At 37.6% G+C, this 26,827-nt stretch overlaps 1 protein-coding gene across 8 annotated transcripts in view; it reads right to left on the bottom strand.

Annotated features, from left to right (window-relative positions):
- Positions 1 to 26,827, bottom strand: part of ELAPOR2 (endosome-lysosome associated apoptosis and autophagy regulator family member 2) — a 245,149-nt gene that overhangs the window by 112,818 nt on the left and 105,504 nt on the right. For 5 of the 8 annotated variants that reach the window (XM_058425164.1, XM_032761192.2, XM_032761191.2 and 2 more), the window contains 6 exons: positions 15,471 to 15,666; positions 12,585 to 12,732; positions 9,706 to 9,792; positions 7,695 to 7,800; positions 6,497 to 6,649; positions 5,815 to 5,903 (listed from right to left, as the gene is read on the bottom strand). In XM_058425164.1, the coding sequence (XP_058281147.1) occupies positions 5,815 to 5,903; positions 6,497 to 6,649; positions 7,695 to 7,800; positions 9,706 to 9,792; positions 12,585 to 12,732; positions 15,471 to 15,666 (779 nt within the window). Of the gene's footprint in view, positions 1 to 5,814; positions 5,904 to 6,496; positions 6,650 to 7,694; positions 7,801 to 8,764; positions 9,262 to 9,705; positions 9,793 to 12,584; positions 12,733 to 15,470; positions 15,667 to 21,696; positions 21,756 to 26,827 lie in introns of those variants that run through there. The other 3 variants (XM_058425168.1, XM_058425172.1, XM_058425177.1) reach the window with 3 other exon arrangements.

Here is a 26,827-nt window from a genome sequence, read left to right as displayed (position 1 = left end):
TCATATATCCACTTAACTATATCATTTAGTCTACAATTCTTTATCTTATCCATAAGGAAATCATGAGATGCTCTGTCAAATATCCTGCTAACATTAAAACACATCTTCTCTTGATTAACTCTTGCCCAGTGTCACTGTTACCTACATAATATAGCTGAATTTCCACCCTGCCCTAATTCTGCTTATCTTTAAGAAACAGGATGCCTGTGATAAAAAGTTCCCTTTGTAACCAGACCAGCTGAGACTGGTTAGAACCAAGATAGATGACCAAATGACTTAAAAGATCTCAGGTTTCATTATAATCTCACAATTTTATTTCCATACTAAGTGACACTCCCACCAGTGCCATGACAATTGCCATGACAATGGCCCAAAGAAGCCATAAAAGGACAAAAAGGAAGGCAGCACCCTAGTTCCAGGAAGTTTACTGCCGATATCTGGAAAACACATGAATATTCCTCCCCTTGCTTTTCATGTCCAACCCCTTCATTAGAGAAATCCTATATTTTAACTCCCTCACCCCTCACTAATAGAGAAATAGATTTTTGAGCCATGCTCCCACTTCTCAATTCCATGACCCTCGAATAAAGCCTGCATTGCTTGACATTCACTTTCAGTTTCATGTATTTGTTTCATGATACTGAACAGGGAAAGACTTCATCTTCTAGGGGACTAGGTTTGTTGGTAAAATCACTGCTCAGTATTCTTTTGAGTTCAAACATCAAACACTGAATTTGTATATGTGCTTGTGTGCACCTATATGAATGTACCTCATTTTATGTAAGAAGTGGGCACTAATTTTTTTAAACAAAGCATACATAAAAATTTCAGCTCCCTACTTAAGATAATTTTGTAGTGAATGCTTATTGAGAAGTGAATATTCTTTAATTTATCTATGTTATACATCTCTGTTTTGCATATACTAAGCTTTAATTCAAGTAAGCCACATTTAGGAAACCTCATTTATTTACCACAGGGAATAATGTCATATAAAAATGTTTTGTCTCCTTGAGACTTTCATAACCTAAGCATGGGCCAAGAACACCTAGTAATTCTCCATGTTTGTTTACTTCTCTACATCTGTATAGTGCCTTACACAACTTGATAAGTAGTAAGTCCCACAAATACCTGGTGAGAGAATGCCTTACTGTATATATTAGGAGATTTAAATCCTTGTATCTCTTCACCCAATTCAACCTGGTTTCCATGTTTTAAAACGGCTCTTTAAAGCCACCATTTAATTCAATGTTGCCAAATCCAATGGATGCTTTTCAGCCCTCATCTAGGTTGATTGTTCAGGAGCACCAGCCTTCTTAACCCCTCTAATCTCTGCAAATACTCTATGACAGTAACTCCCTTGGTTTCTCCCACTTCTCCAGCCATTTTCCTCAGGCATCATCCCTGTTCATCTCTCCTAGCATTAGCTTACTTCTAAGCCCACTCTATGATCTCCCTGCAAACTTTTACCCAACCCCAAGGCTTTAATTGCCAGCTATTTGCTATAATTCTCAGATTCACACAGCTACCCCAGATGCTCTACTGAGCTCCAGACTGATGTACATAATAGCCCTTTCAATATCTCCTCTTGCCCCATCTCACAACTTGGTCAAAACTGTACTCATGGGCTTTCATTCCTTGCCTCCAGACCTTTTCTCTAACCAAATAGTACCCATACCAACCCACCTTTAATACTTTCCTCCCCCTCCATCTTATCAACCATCACATTTTGTGAACTTTACTTCCTATTTCTCTAATCCATACTCTTCTGTCTATTCCCTTTACCATCATTCACTTCCTTCTTCTCTCACCGGGAGAAGGGCATTATGAGACTTCTAAGTGTTCATTCATATCCTCTCTAGTCCCCTTCTAATCTTGTTTATAAAACACTGCCAAAGGGATCTATATGAAGTATAAATCCAATCACATTGCATCACTCTGATACCAAAAAACTTGCAGTGATTTCTAAATGCTCTTAGGATAAAGGCCAAAATTCCTAATATGGCCCTATGAAACCATGCCTTTTCTAGCAATAGCTTATGTCATTAACTGCACCTAATGCAATCCCTTGCCCACATCCCCACATTCTGGTCACACATCCTTTTAGTTCTTCAAATATACCATGCTCCTTCCCATGTCAGGTCTTCACCATCCTGCTCCCTCTATCAAAAATGCTCTCCTTCCATGGCCTTGCCCAGTTTTAAAAACAGGCTGAGGTCTTCCCAGACTGGGTAAGAACCTCATAAAATTCAAACTTCTCTGCTGTAGCACTAATCCCAATTGGAAATAATAATTCATTTTCTTTGATTGACTGTTTATCTCTTCCTCTAGAGTCTAGACCAGTGGTTCTCTAAGTGCTGACATCCTGGACCAGCAGAATCAGAATTACCCGGGACCTTCCTGGAAATGTAAATTTTCAGGCCTTCCTCCAGACCTACTAAATTAGAAAATCTGGGACAGGGCCTTCCAGGTGAGACTGATGAACACTAATGTTTGACAGGCACTGCTCTACATCTATGGAGACATTTACATTTTTCTTCTATCCTTAGCTCTGCCCTCCTTACCCAGTATTCTGTAAATAACCAGTGTTCAGTAAAGATTTACTAAAAGTATGAATGAGCAAGCCATTTCACATTTCTCATGATGTTTATAAGAATCTCTTTGATTTGCATTTCTCTGACGGCCAGTGATGATGAGCATTTCTTCATGTGTTTTCTGGCTGCATAAATGTCTTCTTTTGAGAAGTGTCTGTTCATGTCCTTTGCCCACTTTTTGATGGGGTTGTTTGTTTTTTTCTTGTAAATTTGTTTGAGTTCATTGTAGATTCTGGATAGAATGGCCATCATTAAAAAATCAGGAAACAACAGGTACTGGAGAGGATGTGGAGAAATAGGAACACTTTTACACTGTTGGTGGGACTGTAAACTAGTTCAACCATTGTGGAAGTCAGTGTGGCGATTCCTCAGGGATCTAGAACTAGAAATACCATTTGACCCAGCCATCCCATTACTGGGTATATACCCAAAGGACTATAAATCATGCTGCTATAAAGACACATGCACACGTATGTTTATTGCGGCACTATTCACAATAGCAAAGACTTGGAACCAACCCAAATGTCCAACAACAATAGACTGGATTAAGAAAATGTGGCACATATACACCATGGAATACTATGCAGCCATAAAAAATGATGAGTTCGTGTCCTTTGTAGGGACATGGATGAAACTGGAAAACATCATTCTCAGTAAACTATCACAAGGACAAAAAACCAAACACCGCATGTTCTCACTCATAGGTGGGAATTGAACAATGAGAACTCATGGACACAGGAAGGGGAACATCACATTCCGGGTACTGTTGTGGGGTGGGGGGTGGGGGGGGGCGGGGACAGCATTAGGAGATATACCTAATGCTAAATGACGAGCTAATGGGTGCAGGAAATCAACATGGCACATGGATACAATATGTAACAAACCTGCACATTGTGCACATGTACCCTAAAACCTAAAGTATAATAATAATAAAAAAAAAGAATCTCTTAATTAGGATTAGAATAATTTCAATTACCAATTAAAATTTTCCTGAAAAACTTCCCCCACAGGCAGAAAGAAATCTAAGCAATCTATTTTAAACTAAGATTCAAAATAAATACAGAAAACTTGTAACACTCCTATGTCATGTCGATGGTAATGTTTGGAATCTATATGCCTCAATATCTGATTTCCTTGTCAATCAACTTGATCCTCTCCAAGTAGGGCAAAATAAGATTAAAGAGAACATAACAGGACAGAGAGAACCAAAACATAGTCATTGAACAACCTGAGAAACATCATTAAACCACTGGCAAATCACCAGGCTATTCTCAGCAAGAATAAAATATCTATTTGTGTATTTATTTAAAGAGACAGAGGTCTTGCTACACTGCCCAGGCTGGAGTACTGTGGCTATTCAGAGGTGCCATCATAGCACACTGCAGCCTCAAATTCCTGCCCTCAAGCAATCCTCATGCCTCAGCCTCCTAAGTAGCTGAGACTACAGGTGCATGCCACTTTACCCCACTAAAATGCCATTTTAAAAGATGAAACCAGAACAAATGAAAATGTTACCACAAAAAATTTCAAATTCACATGTGCAATCTAAACTTCATTACAAATATTATTTCACTAAGTCCCCATTGCTTTACTTCTGAAGCCAGAAACATTTATCTTGAAATGTCTTAAATCGCTTTTCTTAAAAAAAAATCACTGAGTTTATAAAGTACTAGCACATTGTTTTCTTCTATACCAAGAACATGTTCAAATTTCACTCAGACCCAACAGAAAAACATAATTTGTGTGTATGTGTATACACAGCATGCCTGTGCATACACCCATATACACATATGTGTCTATGCATATGTGTGTATTCTGCATATACATTTAATATACGGTCTTACATCCATTAGGCCCAGGTCAAACAGATTTTGTCACACTACTTACTGCCATTATACTCATGGATGTAATTAACATAATAAAAATACAGCTTTTGTATATTTTCATTGTAGATAAGACAAGATCCTATTTTACATTAGATCCCATTCCTTTAAGCCTCAGTAACATTGAACTGATTATTACATAAAATAAACTAAATTGACTTTTGTCTTACTTATTAATAAGGCAAGTTTAGCCAAGAAAAGTTTATCTAAACAAACATAATCCAAATTACTTTTCAATTCACCTTAATGGTACCTCTCTGCACATATTTTCTAAAAAATCGCCCTTACTTGGCATTATGATAGGACTATCAGGACCTTACTTTACAACTCCTTGTCAGTTAACAGCTGTTAGTATCAGTTACTGTTCTTACTGAAAGTAATAGTTGTACTTCTTATCATTGCAACTTGCCACTAATTTAAACTAGAATGTACTTGCTCTTAACAATTCAAAATAATATTCCTTAAAAAAACTTAAGGACCTAAGATAATATTAATAATAATATAACAATCTAGATTAGAATCTAGGGATGCAAAAATAAGAGAAGAAAGTAATAAATTCCCTGACATCTATATATGCTTTCCAAACTAAGTCAAGAAAATAAATGTCATTATTTCAAAGATGCAAACATAAAGAAGCGACGCTCCATAGCAGCCACTTTGATCTCAGTTTCCTCTCACTGACACAGGCTGCTGTAGGCTAATTCTTTAATTAAAAGGAGAGCAGGTCAACTGCAGAGCTCATGTGTGCATTTTTCCTCTGGCTATGTGCCATTTATATGGTACTTACTTGCATTTTCTCAATGCAATTACACAGTAATCTACCATAACCGAATAGCCCATGGCTGCATGGTTTTTACTGACAAAACCTACTGAGTAACCAAATAATTAAAGAGAAGTTACAAGAACTTTCCATCCTGTGAGTCACACTACACATTTTAAGGCTGTGCTCTCTCTCATGTTATTACTTCTGGAAAAAATATAACTGTTAAAAGTAGCAGTAATTTATTGAGCACTATGTGACGGGCACTGAGCTAGGAACTTTACATTAAATATCTTGAATGTTCTTATGGCAGCTTTATAAAGTAGGTGCCAATATCATCCGTATTATACAAATAAAAAAATTGAGGCCTAGAGACACCAAATAAGTTGCCCACAGGACTTAATGGTATATTTGAAATTCAAAGCCAGGAAGGCAGACTTCAAACCCTAAACTCTAAAATTTCCTCTTTACACTTACATACGCGTGTCATAAATATCTCTCACGAACAAATTAGAGTCTGCTCAAATTGGAAAGAAGGTTGCAAAAATATGGGATGGAGTTGATGCAACACTGCTGGTACCTTTCCTTCTTCATCACATGGAGTATGGATCTGGAAATAGTCTTTTGTGGTACAGGGAGGGCGCTCTGTACACTCACTGGATCCTTCCTCTGCAACATAAAAAAAGCGTTTCAGAAATGGGTCAATTATTTTGTGACTCTAAGAAAAGGCAAAAAAGCAAAACAGAAAAAGCAACTAAAAAGTACAACTAAACTTACCAGGGCAATTTAGGTAGAACTACCTAGGTCTAAAGAAAATAAATGCCTATATTTTTATTTTCCCTAGAGCAGTAAGTGTTTCTTTGATACACACGGAGTAGTATATCACACTTTTTCCCAGAAGATATTAGATTTCTTCCATCATCGCTGTACATAGGAAATTTGGAACAAATTAAAAGTTTCTATGTACGTCTCTACACCAACAAATCATGTAAAAGTGTAAACATTTTTAGATTAGTATAAACATATCCATAGCAGTTACCTGTGGGGTGTGGAATAGAAAAACAAATCATAGACCTATATTGGGGAAAGTCATGCAGAAAGGGATAAGATGTCATATTTTATCCATTCAACATCAATTCACTTCAGCACTTTGGTTTCAGCCACCACTGCTGTCATACTTTATGGGTGACTTCTGGTTTATAAATGTACACTTGACCAACATACATTTAGAAAGAAAAAAGCAGAGTATAAACTAGTTCTACCTGAAAATTGAGAGTCGTCTTTACACCTTATACATTCTTTGGCTCCTTTCTCAGAATAGGTGTTTCTGGGACACACCTGGCAGTTGAATGAACCTGGTTTGTTGCTGAATGTGCCTGGCTTGCAGGGAAAACATTCTGATGTGTACGCCACCCCTGTGCGGTAATGAAAAACAGAGCATGGGCGGGGGACCCAATACCAACAAGCAAATCAGCACCTACTTCTGCTCTTACCCAGAAGTGAGGGAGAAATAGGAACAGTAAGGTCAGCCCAAATCTTTTATCTTATTCATCCAGCACTAAGAAAGCATTTATTGTGTACAAGGAACTGCACCATCAAGTCAGCAAGCAAATAAGAGATGATTTGATAGAGGTATAATACTTGTATTAACTGAGCTGTCAAAAGACAACTCCACTAACTCAAAAATGAGATAAACCCTAAGGTTCCCTCCAATTCTATAGGCCTATAATTATCTGATCCTTATGGTAACCTGTTCCCTTTTTTTTCCCACTGCTTATTAAGTCACAGGTAAGACCTAGGAATGGCTTGACTTCTCCTCTGGTTTGTAATTTCAGCCTTTGCCAGCAGATGTCCTAGTGACTAATGAGTTAACACATTGTTCACAGAACAAGCCCACAGTGAACATATTAAAATGTAGGCCAAAGTTTAATAAAGGAGAATCAGTGCTTTAATTAAAAATACTCCTAATTGAGAATGAACCATGCCAGGGTTCATCGACTGCTCTCCTGGGCCAGAAATTACCCGTTTGGCTCAGAGAAGCATAAAAGGTTTAGGAAAGGGTCAGGTCAAGATGTTTATTGTTATTTTTATGGATATAGCAGTGACTAGGTCATCAGTTCCCTGGTAAGCCCAATGTCTGGCACAACAGACATTTCTCAGAGGAATAATAGGGTCTTATTAACACAGAGACATTTTGTTTTTGTTTACAGACATCTAAAATTGTCATCATGTTTACTTTTTTTGCGATGATTAAATAATTTAGTTCAATGGTACGAGAAAAAAAGAAAACAACTGTCAATTTCTCGGGAGTAAAACCAGGGTCTCCAGACCTACATGATTCCCTAACATATTAATTTCTGTTCTATAAACCTTTGAGCCAGCCAAACCAAAACTTAATAAATATTTTAACTAACTATAAGATGTGACTAGTGACTGCTAAAACAGAATGCCATGAAATACCTTCAATTGTGATATTTTTTACCAGCACAGGCTTGACCGCCTTAGAACCCATAAGGATGCCTGTAGTTCTCCAGTAGAGTATGTTTGTGCCTGATTTCAGCATTACCTATAAAGAGAAACATAAAGGCACTCAGGGCAGATAAGCCATGCCATTTCCAAAAGCTACTCCCTTACATACTTTTTCAATCCATATAATAAAACGCCATTAATTTAAAACCCACAGATTTAAGTCCACTGTTAATTCTGAACTAACCTCCGCTGAAGTTTACACTTTCTTAAAAGAAAAAAAATGGAGTTTGCTAATCCACAAAATATATCAAACAGAAAAGAAGAAGAAATCTTCAAGTCTAAACAAACACATAAAATGATTCTCAAACCATCTGCATGAAGTCTTAGTTTATATTTAAAAGGAATCCACTTTAGAGGGTGAAAGTCCCTCAGCCCACTTGTATATTTATAAGTTGCCATTATTTATAAGATCTTTGAGTTCTGAAAACAAAAGGCAACAGAATGAGTTTGTTTCTTTTTAAAAATATATTTAATAAAAATACTGCAACAGTAACAAGAAAAAATAGGACTGTTCTTAGGGATAACCTGATTTAACTCTCTTACTCTAGAACATTAATAATACTATATGTAGTATTGGTTTCCTTTGCTACTGGAATATTTTGCTAATTATAAAATCAAACTAATTTTCTTATAAATTTCATGTTCATACAGGTAAGTGAACTAATTTTAAGAGTTCCTTGCTTTCTTATTTACCCCCCTTATTCTTCTATGCAGTCTCTGGCTGGACAAATTCAAGCTGTATAAAATTACAATCCACCCAACTATTTCAGTGAAGTAGTACATTAAGTAAAAGTAGTGCATTAAGCACTTTCCCTTGTATTAAGTCTTTTTAAGTGAAGAAAGTATATTTGTTTTTAAGGGTTACTTGTACCTTCAAAGCCCAGCTGACTGGGTGTTAAGGTGTATGGATATTAAATATTATTAATATTATTCTCAGGTTTACAGATTTTTAAAAATATTCTGAAAGGGTGTATTGTATTAATCACCCAAGGATGAGGTACCTGCTACAACCACAAAGACAAGGATTGATGGTCACTTATTGAAATAGAGCTTGATCTACATTGTAGGCACCATATTAGGCCCTTCCCACATATCTTCTGATTTAATCATGCAAGATTGTTCCTATTTTGCAAATGAAAACATCAGACACAAAGAGATTAAGCAAATTGCCTAAAGAAACACAACTATAAACCGGAGTTATATATTAAATCCATGTCTCACTCCAAAGAGATGGTGCCTCAAATAATAACAGATTCACTGAATTGTTACCTGGTAATTGCCTTCAAGCATTTAAGGAGCTGTCCTGTAAGGAAGCAGGCAGTTACTTTACTTCACGTAACCAGAGAAGGTAGAATTTTAACCAATGTGTGGCAAATAGGGAGGAGGCAGGTTGAGGCTCCAAACATAGATATATTGTGATAAACAGAGCTGTCCAACAAATGGAGACAGCACAGTATACCCAATAAAACAAACTTGAATATCACTTGTTGGGCACAGTGCAGAGAAAGATAAAAGGAATTCACAGATCCTTCCAATGAAAAGAGCCACTAATTCGATCACATATGACAGGCACATTTGTAAAGTTAGAAACTCAAATGTTTTGTATATTAGTTTTGAACAGCCTTCTTTCTCATGGATGCCCCTTTGAAAGGGAGGAAAACTAGACTATGATGGGAAGGGGAAGGAAAAGGAAACTAAGAAGAAAGAAAAAGGTAGGAAAAAGACCCTGAAAATTGGAAGCTGAGTCCATGAAGCTAGGGGTAATTTTCTCTCTAACCAGAAATCATCTAAATTAATAGTTAATTTTGATTTTTTTCTTAAAATATACTTTTTTAAAAAAGTTATGAAAGAAAGGGGAAGTTGGAAAAGAAGAAGAAAAGGTTGGGGAAAAAAAAGAAGAAGGAAAAATTGGCAAAGAAGAAGGAAATACAAAGAGACTTACAGAATGAGAGCCCCATTCTCCATTGTCTGTAAGTTTTACCCACTTGTCAGTGGTGGTGTCCATCTCCTGGCACTGATCATTTTGAATCTGTGGATGAAACACAAGAGCCCTAGTAAAGTATCTTGAATAACGGCTTTAATTAAATTCTGTACCCAGCACAGACTACAAGAACCTTGTTCAATACATTCTAAACAATGGCCATGAGTAATTCTCAATAAGTAAACATACCAAGACCTCTGGAGCCTAAGTGACAACTGCATATGACTGAGTGGTTCTAAGTAAACTATCTTCATCATTGTAACAAAAAGCCTAGCTCATTAAAGACAGAAATGTGGGAGAACACTGACAATGCACACTAACACTGTGACTAACACTGACAATGCACAGAAAGGAGACAAAGTATAAAACAACTGCCCAACTTACCCAAACTTTTTCATAGCTTGCATTCACCATGCAGGCCCAATAGTATAAAAATAAACAAAGCTGTTCTTTATAATATTTGCAGCAGTAAAATTTTAAATTAAAAATAAATAAAGTCCACTTTGTTTTCCATTCCCTAGGACTTAATCCAAATGCAAAAAGTAAGTGGCTACGGCCAAAGTCAAAGTTCCAAATTTTTATTTGGGGGTAAATGTTAATCATTTGCCATGCCAATTCAAATGACTACAGATATCTTTAACACCAAACACCTTGTGCTTTCCAGGCAATTCTTCCAAAATGTCAAGGGGTGGGGACACTACTTTTCCAGGTCTACAATGAATACAGAGACATCAAAAAGCTAGGCCACCTTTCCAATATTGCAAAACAGCAACAGAGTAGAATTAAAATAAGATCTCATCACCTATATTCCCACCAAAAGAAATGGCTCTTTCTTTCATCTCTAAATCATTTTGTTTCTTCACTCCTCTTCCCAACCAATTTACAAACATTAAAATGTTCTCCTTAAGAGCTATTCCCTAAAGACTTACTAACTAAAAAATAGACCCTATTGCCATCCAAATACCAGAGAATATCAGCTACTTAGGGTACTTACTTTAATTGACTTTAAGTGTCATATTCGTATTATAAGCATAATGACCATTTTAATGCAAGTGTTAAGCTACTTAAAAGCAGATATGGACCCTGAATATACCTTTAATGGTCAATGTGTAGATAAGCTGAAAGCTTTTTTTTATCACTGAAAGCAGACGTCCTATGTTATCTTGACATTCTACTGACATTCTGGAGACGTGTAAAACCTAGGTCTAATCACTTAGTCTCTCTAGGCTTCAGCTCCATCATTATTTAAAAAAAAAAAAAAAAAAAGAAGGGCTGAATGAAAGTTTCATATAGTTCCAAAATTAAATACTTTGTTGCTGTAAATTATGCAATGCCCATATGTACAACTCTCAGAGAATGGCATATTTCAATCTGCAAACACTTCCTTTCCATTAACCATTAGTATCATGACCATGAAGTTTTGACCTTCTGAGTCAATAAACTGCAACCTCTAAAGCTGAAACATCAATAGAAGAAGAAACATGAATTTGCCATCCCTTTTCAGATTATAACCAGAACAAAGCCATCACTGAAAGGAAGTAATGAAACTTTATGCCTTAAGGGTACCTTTATTGACATCTCTCAAAGAACTTATTGGGCAATACAAATCTAAACACTTATTCTCACAATTAGATAACTGCTTTGCTTCTTAACTTTATTTCAGTTTTAGCAATGTTGCCAAAAATGTCCAGTGAAACAGGGAATTGTTCACTCTCAGAAGGATTTTGCAAACTAAATGCAGGTTAAACATAAATCTGTTTGAATGTTGCTTAACATTTTAAACTCATCAAAAAATATTAGTACTGGGAGTCTCCTTGAAAGATACTATCACATAATCTACTTTATAGAAGTGAATGCTGAGTGCCGGAAGGTTCACTTAATTGCTCAATAACAGTGTTAACAATTACAGAACCAGAATCTCTTGACTTCAAATCTAAAGCTCATATTTTCATGAAAAATCTCTCTTGCTACCAAACTTCTGATTTAGAAATTCCCATTTCCAACAATACAAATTTGTTTTAGAATTTTTACTACATTTGTTTCTGAAATCTGGACTGCAGAAACGTTTTTCAAGATAGTCTCCCATCTATAAGCACAACACACACTTGGTTTGGCATAAGAAGACAATCTGAGAACATTTGCTCAAGCATTTGTGTCATGATAAATATTTGCTAGATTAGATACTGTTTATTACTAATAGGTAACTTTAGTGGTAACAGCTTATTTTGTTAGATGATTACTTTATCTTATCTTCTGTAATGTTATTTAATTTCTTTTCAAAGACATCAAGTATCCCATTCATTGATGTTTTTAGACTACTAAATTCACAGAATTGGACACATGCAGCCACTTCTACTTTTGAAAAAAAAATTGCTCATAATACACTTAAATAATTTTTGTTAGCAAAAAAATATTTGAAATTGCAAAGAGAAAAAAAAACTTTTAAGTGAAAACTAAAATTGGTTTAAAAAACACTGTTTTGACAGAATACTATCTGTAGCTACAAAAAGTAAGGTAAACATGAATCTTGGAGGAAATATTTGTCACACAAAAAGTCTAAACCAAATGGTTATATAATGAGCATAACCAAAAGTTAAATAAGCCCAATGTTATGCTGCAAGGTGAGATCTTGGAGGTAAAGAAACAATATTAACCAGGAAACAAAATATTATAGAAAAAGATTAAAGTTTTCTTTTAACATCAAAAGGTTCAGTTAACACACACACACACACACACAAAAAAAAACTGAGGAGGAATAAAGTGGAATGGGAACAACTGACTAAGGGAAATTTACATGAATGTCCCTTAAAAAGTAAATTCCAGAATACAAAAGGTCTTACAAAGAACTCAAAGAAGATGTTGTTGTCGACATACTGGTACTCAAAGAAGACATAGCCTGACTTCTTAAGGTGCACAGCATAGATCAAAGACACCGTGCAGTCATCACGATTAGATTCTATGTAGTTTCCACGAGGGATCCAAGAAGAGCTGTGGAAACAAAACCAAGAGGCATTTTACATTAATGTTCTGAAACCTCTTCTGTTCACAAAACTATGTATCTCAGATTCACGAGTAGTTCCATCAGCAAAGTAACGGCAGAAAACACCAGAAGCTTTTCCAGACTCAAAGGCCAACTTTATTACTGAGAAGAGGTCCATTTCTTATGGCAAATAACTTCCTAAATCTTTTTAAGGTTATACGATTAATCTGCTATGAAACTGTTATTTTTCACCCAAAATTTGATTACCAAATAGATGATAACTAATTTTAGTAGCCTTAGATGGAATTATTCTTTCAGATATCTGCAGTTTTATTTGTAAACCCATACACATGGCAAATCTATAGAAGGGGAGAAAGAGCACCACTAATGATAAATATGTAGATTAATATATAAAGCTATATTTTTTCACCTTAATTTTTTAGGAAGTTGTGTGTCATATGAAATGAACTTGTCAGTGATGGACTTGGCTTTTGAGTTCCTAAATCTTTGTAAGGTTATTTTAAAAGCAACTAATTATTTAAAACATAATATCATTGTATTGTAGGGTTTATAACATGTTTCTAAATATATGGCAATAGTATGAAGATAAGGGTATAGATGTAACTATGCTGTTGTAAAATTTAACATTATATAAAGGTACAATAATAACTCTATGTTACCATAAGGATGCATACAGTAATTTCTAGCCTTTGCAACCTGGGGTTAGCAAAGATATCCTAACATATGACCACAGCAGAAAATTGTATTCTTTCAAATTTTAAACTTCTGCTTATCAAAGGACACTATTAAGAAAACAAAAAAGGCAAAAACTACAAACTGGGAAGAAGTGTTACACACACATGGAGACGTGTGTATGTGTGTGTGCACATACTATATATTTATTATATAAATATATACACGTAAGAACCCATGCCCAGAATGTACAGGAACTCCTTCAGCTTAATAATCAAATGACCAAAAAAAAGTAGAAAATGGGCAAAACAATTTGACTTCACAAAAGTTAATAAACACATGAACAATAAACACATGAAACATGTTTGACATTATTATCCAGCAGGGAAATGCAAATCAAAACAAAGGGATATCATTTCACACACACACACACACACACACACACACACACACACACACACACACCACACACACACACACACACACACACACACACACACACACACACACACACACACAACGTGTGCATACACTGGATTGTCTAGGGCTAGAACAAAACAAGACTTAACAATACAAATGTTGGTAAACATGTAGAATACTAGAACTCAAATATACTACTGGTGGGAGTCTACAATGATATAACCATTTTGAAAAGCTCAGACTTTTTAGAAAGTTCAACATATATCTCCTATATGACACAACTAATTAAAGAGAAATAAAGAGTATGCAAAAGTGGACGGAGTTTTGCTCTTGTTGCCCAGGCTGGAGTGCAATGGTGCGATCTTGGCTCACCGCAACCTCCGCCTCCAGGGTTCAAGTGATTCTCCTGCTTCAGTCTCCTGAGTACCTGGGATTACGGGCACCTGCCACCATGCCAGGCTAATGTTTGTATTTTTAGTAGAGATGGGGTTTCTCCATATTCGTCAGGCTGGTCTTGAACTCCCAACCTCAGGTGATCCGCCTGCCTCGACCTCCCGAAGTGCTGGGATTACAGGCATGAGCCACTGCGCTGGCCCAGACTCAAATTTACACAGAGAAAATTACACTAGAAGACACTACATTGAAAAACTTCTGCTTATTCAATTTCTTTTATGCATAAACTATTCCAGGCAGAAAAAGAAGCCTTGTCAGTATCTCCTGCCCACCAAAACAAAGATCTGAGGTCCCACAACAACCTACTAGTACCTTCCTCTAAGGAACTCTTTTACTTAAAACACACACTCTCTCAAGGAAATAATCCTATTATCGAGAGATTAAAATAAAGAAATTGGCATCGTTTGGCAAAAAGACAGCTAGAGTGATAGGAAGGAAGAAAGGAAGGGAGAGAGGGAATGAATATGCCTTTCAACACAGCTAAATAATTCCCCCAGCATCCTTAGCTTATGGTAAAAATGTGGGGTTCCTGAGAGGTTACTCTTGTCAGGGGGTAGTCAGAGCCCTAAAGTTGAATTCTCCTAAGCAAATCCATATGAAAGGAAAGTTACATAATTAATACAAGGGAACAGGAAGGGATATAGCTCAAAGACAAACATTTTGTTTTGTCTTTTTCAAAATAGTTTAACATTTCTCCAGCTTTGTCATATGCAAAGCTAATAATCCCCTATAAGAGAGGTAGGAATTAAGCAAAGGTGCTTTCCACCTTAGGTACTTAACTCACTCTCTTTTATAGGAGATAATCAAGTGTCTAAATGAAGGTTATGAATTCTTCCTGTCAGAGGAAAAGAAAAAAACCTGAAAGTATCTGTTAAAAATCAGAAAAAGGTTAGTAGAAACACCAGTGGCTTAAATGTAGTTATAAATATGAGAAAATTGATTTGCTTCTCTAACAGTTTTATTGCATTTTTGCATACAGTGTCTATTATATCCTGAGGGCAATGATTTTAACCTCATGAAAACTCATTGCAATGACTGTCCAAAAAACATGATTCTTTGCAATTAGCTTATCTATCGCCACAAACAGTACCAAGATTATCCTCATCTTCTTTCTGGAAAAGAGCAACTACTTTCTTCTCAAATATTCAGTTAAGAGCCAAAGGCTGCTTTGGATTCTTACTTGTTACAGCCGTCTGGCCTGCTGTCAGAAGGGCCCACCACAGTGTCCATGAATGTTGCGATGTTAGAAAATCCTGCCGGCAATTCATCCCATTCATCAAATTTGATGCCACTGCCCAAGGAATAGGTGCCTTCACCACACTTACTGCATACCTGGTTCTTCATTTCTAGATACTCTCCAGAAGCACAGGAGAAAGCTGGAAGGCAGAAGAATGGACAACCCATTACTTACCCTCCAATCAATTTCCTCCCCTTCATGCTGTCACCAGAATTATTTTTATAAAACTCTGATTGTGCCACACTCTAATGAGAGCCTTTCAAGTTCCCCTTATCACTACATGCATTTCACAATCTGGTTCCAACCTATTTTTCCAAGCTCACTCTTGCCCCACCCTCTTCCAGCCAAAACAGAATTCCTATCATTCCCAAAATATTTAATCTTCTCTCCTGCTGTTGTGGTCTTCTTTCCCAGAGATGTTGGCCAATCCTACCTTCTCTACATAGAACACTCCTGTTCTCAACTCAAAACCCACTCACTTCATCACAGATCCCTTCCCCTGGCCCAGTGGGCAGTCAGTTATACCTCCCTTTATGGTCCTACAGTGCACTTGTTATAATACCTCCATTAAAGCACTTAATTTATGCTAATCAGTGGATAAGCACATATTAAGACCACTTATAAGTTGATGTGAGATTTTGAGCTTTAAGAAAACAAGGATCATTATTTTTGGATTCCTAACTGTATCAGGCACATACTAAGTCCAAATAAAATGCTGATCCAATGAGTGACAACTAAATATAAAAAGGGAAACAGGAAAGCAGTGCAATAGCTGAACAGGTTATCTCCACTCTGAAACCATGAGCCCACTTTTTCAATATTCACACCAACCTAGTCATTTCTACCACCTACATCTTATTTCTGATGTCAAGCTTTCTGCAGACTCCGAGAACTGTACCCAAAGATACTAGATACGACAATGTGAAGAATAGTTGACACACTACAAAAAAGAAGGCTAAGTTATTATTCATTCAACAAATGCAAATCAACATCCTCCAAGTACATGGCTCTGTGCAAGATGGTATTAGTGACTTCAACCTGGAAAAGGGCTTTCTAATCCTTTAATCAGGATATTAAAGAAACAAGAACAAAATGAGAACTCCAAATTACCCAATGAAGAAAAACAAATCTCCCAGCAGAGTGTAAAGCAGCAAAGTCTCACATTTAGGTAGATTCTTCTCTTTTAGAATACATTAGAAAACTCAGCCAGAAATAAAAATAAGCTGATTTTTAAAAACTAATTAAAGAATTAGAGCTAAAATCCACACACATCTACTTACTCACTGAATTAATAAAATGCTTTCCTTGAGAAAACCTTAAAGATGCTGTACAATGAACTTCTACATTCAAATCAACATCCCCAAATCAGTAAAACATGAGAAAATAAAAAAAGATTATGCAAAGAACGTGGCATGCTGGCTACATAGTCAAAACTGTCCTAGGAGGAGGCTGTACCACTTCCTAATTCTATGACACTGAGTGAGTTATTTCACCTCTCTAGGCCTTAGTTTCTGTCTCTAAAAAATGAGATAACAATCACAACAGGTACCTTTAAGGGCTATACTGATGGCAGTGGCAGCCAGCCTGGAATGACCACTGCCATGAAGCCGGCTACTGTGGGGGAGGTGCGGACCAGGCTGCAGGTTCCATGGAGCCATTGGGGTGGGAGGAGGCAGAACTCCGCCCTCCCAGGCAGACTCGCGCTTCCCTGTGCTCTTGGGGGCCAGGAGCAGGCAGGAGCTCCACCATCCTGAGCACAGCTACAGCTACCCAAGCCATGGCTGTGGACCAGGGTGTCTTGGCACTCTCAGGGGCCCAGGAAGAACCCCTTCCCCCACAGGCTTGGAGATGTCTGCTCCCCCTGCCTGGCCTCTCCCCACTCCTGGCACCCCTTCCAATCTGAGAGCAAGGTTGGGGCTGAGCCTGGGCACTGTGCTAACATACCAGCCTCCTGCCACCTCAGCCTCCTCCAGACTTTGGCCACCAACAAGCACAGGAGAGAGACTGGGGCAGGGGCTGAAGGCAGCTTGGCACTGGCCTGCAGGCACTCCTTGACCGGACAGCCTGGGTGCCCAGAACAGTGGCAGGAGGCATAGAGGCTCCTGGATGGAAGGGGATGGGTCCCACAAAGCCCCACCTTCAAGCCAGGGAGGCTCTGAAGCCTGGGGGCTGGGTTGCCAGTCAGTGGGCCAGAATGGGAACTTGTGGTGCTTTCCCCCCCCACCCGGACTGCCCATGGCCGCCCATTGACCAATCAGCACGCACTTCTTCCCTCTGGCTGGCTGAGGCCCAGATCCATAAAAGCCCTGGACTCAGTTACCCACTCCAGGGTCCCCTCTCTGCTGAGAGCTGAACAGTAGCTGAGACACCCTGCTTATGAAGAGGAGCTAGTCACTGTGGGTCTCCTCTAAGCTGTTCTGTAGCTCAATAAAGCTCCTCTTCACCTTGCTCACCCTCCGCTTGTCCGCATGCCTTATTCTTCCTGGATAAAGAACAAGAACTCAGCAACCACCAAATGGTGGGGCTAAAAGAGTTGTAACAAATAGGGCTGAAACATGCCCCTTGCTTACCACGTTGCAGGTGACAAGAAGGAGAGAAGAGCTGTGGCCCTTTGGGGATACCAGACCTGGGAGATCCCCAAGTCAAGGCTGTAACAGCCTCTTTGGGGCTCTGTAGTTCCTGTAACAGCCTCTTTGGGGCTCTGTCTCCAAGCTTCTGGGTGCCACCATATTCCCCGGTGCCAGCACAGAAGCTGCTTGTGGCATGCTTGGTTCAGCTGCAGCCTCGCAGGGAACCAGTGCCCATGCTGTCACCTGGAGTTGCCCACCCCACCGCAGCTGTCATGCCTGGCTGTGCATGGTAGCCCGAATCCCATGCTCACTCCACACCCCTTGCCGCTCTGCACCTGGCTAGCCCTTGGCCAGCGTGGGACCCAGGCCAGTAGAGTGAGCCAAATGCAGCCTGCCAGACCAAGGAGCAGAACAAGCCTGGTGGGCCTGAGCAAAATTCAGGCAAAGGCGCCACTGACCACAGGGGTTTCCAGCTGGTGAAGTGACACCCCAAGAATCCTGTGACCATACTTAGAAAATAAAATATAGTATAAGGTGGTTAGTGCAGTGCCTGGCATATAACAAATGCTCATTAAAGCTATTATCACTACCAGCACAACCAACAGAAAAACACAGTTATGGAAAACTGTGTATTTTCAATGGTCTATGGATCTTCTAGCAAACTCAGAATCAGACATTTGCCTAATATGATAAATAATAATATCATAAACCAAGACCCTACAGTACATTAAATCAGAGGTCAGCAAACTACAACCTGCAGGGGAAATCCAGCTCACTACCTGCTTTTGTAAATAAAGATTCATTGAAACCCAGTCCCGATCATTCATTTACCTACTATCTATGGCTGCTTTCACACCACAATGGCAGAGTTGAATAGTTGCAACAGAAACTGCATTGCCCACAAAGATAAAAATATTGACTTCCTAATAAAATAAAGTTATCTTGGAAGACAGTTTAGTGTCCAAAATGGTATTTTAAGTTGATTATCTATAACTTAATAAAAGGTAATATTTTATGATATGTTGTTATGAAGAACTCTAAAAGCTAAAAAAGAAAAGATTGCATTTGTGAAGCTTGTCTTCTAAATACAATGATGCCATTTCGGAGTGTTCACTGCCCTGTTAATTAAAATCATAAAGAATATTCCCATTTTCTTCCCAAGTGTTTCCATGAAGTCAGAAGGAAAACTGAGCGATAAAGTTGAAAGTGAATATAATGGATATTTGGTATATACCAGGTGCCATGCTTGATACTTTACAAACACAGTAAATTCTTGTTATTCGCAGTAGTTGTGTTATATGAATTTACCCCAAACACTAAATTAATGAATACTGGACCGTCATTCCTATGGAAAATACAGGGTTAGGTTCCTGTGAACCTTTGGTCACATCACCTTTGTCAACCAATCAATATCTAACCTTGTTTAAGTGTATTTCTTTTTAAAAACATCTGATTTAGTATATGTTGTTAATTCGTTAATGTTGAACTCATGGCCAACAGAACTATAACTCATGCCTGAATAAAGCTTATGTAACACATGTATGTTTCTCTGAAAGGCATAGCACAGCCCTCTTGTACTTAGGAACACTAGCCTTCACATTGGCACTGTACTTGGAGGGCCATTTTAAGCAGCAAAATCACCCCAAAAAATAACTAAAATGCTAAACACATAGCACTAAATAAACCACCAAAAGGACACTTGTTTACAGTATGAGAAAAGCAATAAGAAGTCAAAGTGCCACCTTGTTCATTCACGTAGTTGGGTGACTCAAATATCTCACCACTCTGCATATGTCTGCAAATAACTATGAAAGCATCGAGTGTATTAATTTGGGGGTTGCAAATAAATTTTAGCAAGTAGTCAAATTTGCAAATATTGAATCCATGAATAATGAGGATTAACTGTGTTTATAGAAGACTGGAGAGGGAGGAAGGGATTATGCCCATAAACCAGATGAGGAAACTGAGCCACAGTGCATTTAAATAACCTGATTAAAAAGGTTAACTAGTTAACAATTAACCAATGGCAAAGCTGAAACTCAAATTCTGGTCTATCTGATTCCAAAGGTGGTGGCTCAAAGAAAATTCAGTTCAAAAAATTATTACAACCAAGACAAAAAGGGCAAACAATTCCAACCAAATTAATCATCATACATCACATCATTCTTCATTCCTATCCTGAACTGTTAAACAATGTTCATGTGCATTACACAGCAATAACCATTTTAGCAATAACCTCATATTTCTTGTGGATTTTTGATGTACTACTCCTAAAACACGCATTAAAAATATTTTAGCAAGTTTCTATCTTCCATAAGTCTAATAACTTTGCCTATAAAAGGAAAATAATAATAATAGCTATCTCAATGAGTTGTGGGAATAAAGGAGATATGTCATATAAAGCATTTAGCATATACCTGGCATGCAGCACACAATAAATATTAAATACAATTATTAATACTTTAGGCTGGACTCAGTGGCTCACACCTGTAATCCCAGCACTTTGGGAGGCTGAGGCAGGCAGATTGCTTGAGGTCAGGAGTTCGAGACCAGCCTGGGCAACATAGTGAAACCCTATCTCTACAAAAAACACAAAAACTTAGCCAGGCGAGGTGGTGCACACCTGTAATCTCAGCTACTCGGGAGGCTGAGGCATGAGAATTGCTTGAGCCTGGAAGACAGAGGTTACAGTGAGCTTAGATCATGCCACTGCACCCCAGCCTGGGCAACAGAGTGAGACTCTGTAAAAAAAAAAAAAAAAAAGCCCACACAATTATTGAAAGTTTAATTCAGGGACATGGGACATACATCTCTATAAGAACTCTGCCAGTGGATTTATAACATTACATCCTTCAGATTAATTATGCAGTCAAATTAGTTGAATAAGTATAGGGCCTTTAATAACACAGAGGAGCTGGTAAGTCTAAAGCTTTTCATAGTTTAATCATTTGCTACTCCTCAATCTTTTTCATCCTGGAAGTCAGGCTTAGAGACACCTGTCAAAGGAAGAAAAGAGCCACACTTTCTTGGTAAACACTGTTTACTCCACAAGACTATGTCAACAGAGTTAGCACTGCTGACTTCCTTTGACGGCCACCAAAACTACCTGCTTTTCCTTTTATCTTCCATCCTAGCCTCATCCACTCTCTATGTCAACACTGCTACCTTGGCATTTGTTCTTTAATTAGATTATCAGGTTTTTAAATAATCTTAAAGACTATACTATTTTCATTCAGATGTTTTTAGCATACAACATAGGAACATTTCGACAAGCAGTATGATAGACAGTTATTATTAATAGCTGTTGTTAGCTGTTGTGAACATGAATTTACCATATTTAATTTGAATCAATTAGTCATTTCTAATTTTTCTTCTTCAACAACCTTGAAATCTTAGAGAAACTGAATTAAAGATAGGCAAACTCCAAAGTTTTTAATGAGAACAGAAAGACCTTATTTGCCTAAGGTCTTAGGCACTACTTAACAGTGGCCTCAAGTATTTCACAATAGTTTACCTAAGCACCCAGCGAAAGAGTGATATTTAAAAACCCAACATCTTGAAGTCTAAACTGTAACCAAGAGATCATTTGCTACACTCACTGTTCTTTTTATCAGCTTTATGCCTCTTCTTTTCTGACATTTATTTCTGCTACTGTGAATCTGCAAAGGTTCAAATATGCAGGTGTGAATAATCAGATATGGAAAAAGCATTTATATTAGTCCATCACCAAGTAGCAAATATCTTAGGCAATTTACTTAACCTCTGTGCTTATTCACACTCCACCAACCCCTTCTCCCTCCTAGGACTGCTTATAATAATCCAGTCAGAGACTGTGGAAACCACTCTGAAAATAAAGAGTGTTGAAAATACAAAGCACTGCTATGATCATGCAACCACCCAGCACGATGTGCCAAATAACTGTTACTGAATTGAATCATTTGGATGCTGATTATCATCTATGATTTATGCCTAACAATAAAGAACATCTATTTTTCATCATTGTACCACGGGGCCACGTAGTTTTGCTTTTTCTTCCTCCAGAGACCTCATGTTTTGAAAGACTATGGCTGTCAATTACATTTACTCATAATTTACTCATTTTTGCTCTTTTTAATCAAAGTTTTTATTACTAAAATATGTTTTCTAAACAGCGAACAGCAATAGTAAGTAATAAAAACGGATTTTCAATTAACTTGTTTAATGAGATGTTGATGATATAGTGAACCTATGCAAACTTATTACAGATAATATCTGGGAACAACACTGTGGCTTTCTCAGAGCTTCCATGATAGTCTAATCTAGACTGATCTTCCTCAAAATAAATCAAATTTATATCTCACTAAGTATAAATTCACTGTAATCCATCTTGTCAATTAATATCAGCTAAGTATAATTATATATATTTGTGGGAAAATATAAAGTAAATCAATTCCAGAATCAAGACAAGCCAATATGTCTATTTTTCTTCAATGGGCTAGTCTTGTTTAAATAAGATGAATAAGGTTCAAACCATAGACATTCTTATATCGACGACACACTGATGCTCTTGCAACTGTTCTTACTATTACTCACTGCCATTAAGGGTAATACAAAGAAAGAGAACAAAGCTTAGTGTGTGCACCTCACAAATAAGTTCTACATCCATCTCTCATTTAGCCAATTAATTATCATTATCAAATAATTAAAACTTTAAGTGCCTGCCAGATTTATTATCATTCTTTTCACACACCAAAAAAGCAGAAAATGGCATCTAAGAGAGACTGAACAACATATTGAATCCAGCAAATCTCAGATCTTCTTCCTCCTTCAGTACCAGTGATAAGGACAGCACTTGAACACCGTCTTTTTAAGTTGTTATTTGTGAAATTCTTAGAGAGGAAAAAGTAATCTATAATTCTCATTTTACAAAAATAAAAGTCTAATAGGGAAAGTCAAACAGTACATTAAAACAGGCCATTTCTTGCTGATACTCTCTTACTCACAGTAAGGAAGAGTTTTCCCCTGGCTGAAGGGAATTCTTGTTCTCTCTAATTGGGAATTTTTTTTTTATCCTGAAGGTAGTTTTCATGTCAAAATACACAAGGCAACAATGAAAGCTGGTTTTGAGTGCATCAACTGTCTGTCATGTTCAATTTAAGGCTGGAAGAGGAGAAAGGAAGATAACACTGTCCAAATACTAATAGTGGCAGACATTGCAATATTCCTATCAGAAGAGAATACTCATGAGCATTAAGAAGATATATTAGTATTGCACTATAATTCACAAGTAATGTGATTTGAAGCATGATTTGATCACAGAATGAATAAATCTGTGATATGTAATGATAACAATTAAAATAATCAAAATCACCAAAAGAGACCTTTGAGATTATCTGATGCAAACCATCCCAATTCAGATTCCAAGTTTCTTCTTCTGTGTAACCATAAGCAACCGAGTTCAACTTTTTATTATTATTATTATTATTATTATACTTTAGGTTTTACGGTACATGTGCACAATGTGCAGGTTTCTTACATATGTATCCATGTGCCATGTTGGTTTGCTGCACCCATTAACTCATCATTTAGCATTAGGTATATCTCCTCATGCTGTCCCTCTCCCCTCCTCCCACCCCACAACAGTCCCTGGAGTGTGATGTTCCCCTTCCTGTGTCCATGAGTTCTCATTGTTCAATTCCCACCTATGAGTGAGAACATGCGGTGTTTGGTTTTTCGTCCTTGCGATAGTTTACTGAGAATGATGGTCTCCAGTTTCACCCATGTCTCTACAAAGGACATGAACTCATCATTTTTATTGCTGCACAGTATTCCATGGTGTATATGTGCCACATTTTCTTAATCTAGTCTATTGTTGTTGGACATTTGGGTTGGTTCCAAGTCTTTGCTATTGTGAATAGTGCCGCAATAAACATAAGTGTGCATGTGTCTTTATAGCAGCATGATTTATAGTCCTTTGGGTATATACCCAGTAATGGGATGGCTGGGTCAAATGGTATTTCTAGTTCTAGATCCCTGAGGTCACCACACTGACTTCCACAATGGTTGAACTAGTTTACAGTCCCACCAACAGTGTAAAAGTGTTCCTATTTCTCCACATCCTCTCCAGTACCTTTTGTTCCCTGACTTTTTAATGATGTCCATTCTAACTGGTGTGAGATGGTATCTCACTGTGGTTTTGATTTGCATTTCTCTGATGGCCAGTGATGATGAGCATTTTTGCATCTGCTTTTCAGCTGCATAAATGTCTTCTTTTGAGAAGTGTCTGTTCATGTCCTTTGGCCACTTTTTGATGGGGTTGTTTGTTTTTTTCTTGTAAATTTGTTTGAGTTCATTGTAGATTCTGGATATTAGCCCTTTGTCAGATGAGTAGGTTGCGAAAATCTTCTCCCATTTTGTAGGTTGTCTGTTCACTCTGATGGTAGTTTCTTTTGCTGTGCAGAAGCTCTTTAGTTTAATTAGATCCCATTTGTCAATTTTGGCTTTTGTTGCCATTGCTTTTGGTGTTTTAGACATGAAGTCCTTGCCCATGCCTATGCCCTGAATGGTATTGCCTAGGATTTCTTCTAGGGTTTTTATGGTTTTAGGTCTAACATTTCAGTCTTTAATCCATCTTGAATTAATTTTTGTATAAGGTGTAAGGAAGGGATCCAGTTTAAGCTTTCTACATATGACTAGCCAGTTTTCCCAGCACCATTTATTAAATAGGGAATCCTTTCCCCATTGCTTGTTTTTGTCAGGTTTGTCAAAGATCAGATAGTTGTAGATATTTGGCATTATTTCTGAGGGCTCTGTTCTGTTCCCTTGATCTATGTCTCTGTTGTGGTACCAGTACCATGCTGTTTTGGTTACTGTAGCCTTGTAGTATAGTTTGAAGTCAGGTAGCGTGATGCCTCCAGCTTTGTTCTTTTGGCTTAGCATTGACTTGGCAATGCGGGCTCTTTTTTTGGCTCCGTACGCACTTTAAAGTAGTTTTTTCCAATTCTGTGAAGAAAGTCATTGGTACCTTGATGGGGATGGCATTGAATCTATAAATTACCTTGGGCAGTATGGCCATTTTCACGATATTGATTCTTCCTACCCATGAGCATGGAATGTTCTTCCATTTGTTTGTATCCTCTTTTATTTCATTGAGCAGTGGTTTGTAGTTCTCCTTGAAGAGGTCCTTCACATCCCTTGTAAGTTGGATTCCTAGATATTTTATTCTCTTGGAAGCAATTGTGAATGGGAGTTCACTCATGATTTGGCTCTCTGTTTGTCTGTGATTGGTGTACAAGAATGCTTGTGATTTTTGTACATTGATTTCGTATCCTGAGACTTTGCTGAAGTTGCTAATCAGCTTAAGGAGATTTTGGGCTGTGACAATGGGGTTTTCTAGATATACAATCATGTCATCTGCAAACAGGGACTATTTGACCTCCTCTTTTCCTAATTGAATACCCTTTATTTCCTTCTCCTGCCTGATTGCCCTGGCCAGAACTTCCAGCACTATGTTGAATAGGAGTGGTGACAGAGGGCATCCCTGTCTTGTGCCAGTTTTCAAAGGGAATGCTTCCAGGTTTTGCCCATTCAGTATGATATTGGCTGTGGGTTTGTCATAGATAGCTCTTATTATTTTGAGATACGTCCCATCGATACCTAATTTATTGAGAGTTTTTAGCATTAAGGGTTGTTGAATTTTGTCAAAGGCCTTTTCTGCATCTATTGAGATAATCATGTGGTTTTTGTCTTTGGTTCTGTTTATATGCTGGATTACATTTATTGATTTGTGTATGTTGAACCAGCCTTGCATCCCAGGGATGAAGCCCACTTGATCATGGTGGATAAGCTTTTTGATGTGCTGCTGTATTCGGTTTGCCAGTATTTTATTGAGGATTTTTGCATCAATGTTCATCAAGGATATTGGTCTGAAATTCTCTTTTTTGGTTGTGTCTCTGCCAGGCTTTGGTATCAGGACGATGCTGGCCTCATAAAATGAGTTAGGGAGGATTCCCTCTTTTTCTATCGATTGGAATAGTTTCAGAAGGAATGGTACCAGTTCCTCCTTGTACCTCTGGTAGAATTTGGCTGTGAATCCATCAGGTCCTGGACTCTTTTTTGTTGGTAAGCTATTGATTATTGCCACAATTTCAGAGCCTGTTATTGGTCTATTCAGAGATTCAACTTCTTCCTGGTTTAGTCTTGGGAGGGTGTATTTGTCGAGGAATTTATCCATTTCTTCTAGATTTTCTAGTTTATTTGCATAGAGGTGTTTGTAGTATTCTCTGATGGTAGATTGTATTTCTGTGGGATCGGTGGTGATACCCCCTTTTTCATTTTTTATTGCATCTATTTGATTCTTCTCTCTTTTCTTCTTTATTAGTCTTGCTAGCGGTCTATCAATTTTGTTGATCTTTTCAAAAAACCAGCTCCTGGATTCATTAATTTTTTGAAGGGTTTTTTAAACTGTCTCTCAGACCACAGTGCAATCAAACTAGAACTCAGGATTAAGAAACTCACTAAAAACTGCTCAACTACATGGAAACTGAACAACCTGCTCCTGAATGACTACGGGGTACATAATGAAATTAAGGCAGAAATAAAGATGTTCTTTGAAACCAACAAGAACAAAGACACAACATACCAGAATCTCTGGGACACATTCAAAGCAGTGTGTAGAGGGAAATTTATAGCACTAAATGCCCATAAGAGAAAGCAGTAAAGATCCAAAATTGACACCCTAACATCACAATT

The sequence above is a fragment of the Hylobates moloch genome, unplaced genomic scaffold (genome assembly GCF_009828535.3).
Source record: "Hylobates moloch isolate HMO894 unplaced genomic scaffold, HMol_V3 SCAFFOLD_1, whole genome shotgun sequence".
NCBI classification, from domain to species: domain Eukaryota; kingdom Metazoa; phylum Chordata; class Mammalia; order Primates; family Hylobatidae; genus Hylobates; species Hylobates moloch.
The sequence above is the reverse complement of the archived record's forward strand: the minus strand, read 5'-3'. Positions and strand labels throughout refer to the sequence as shown.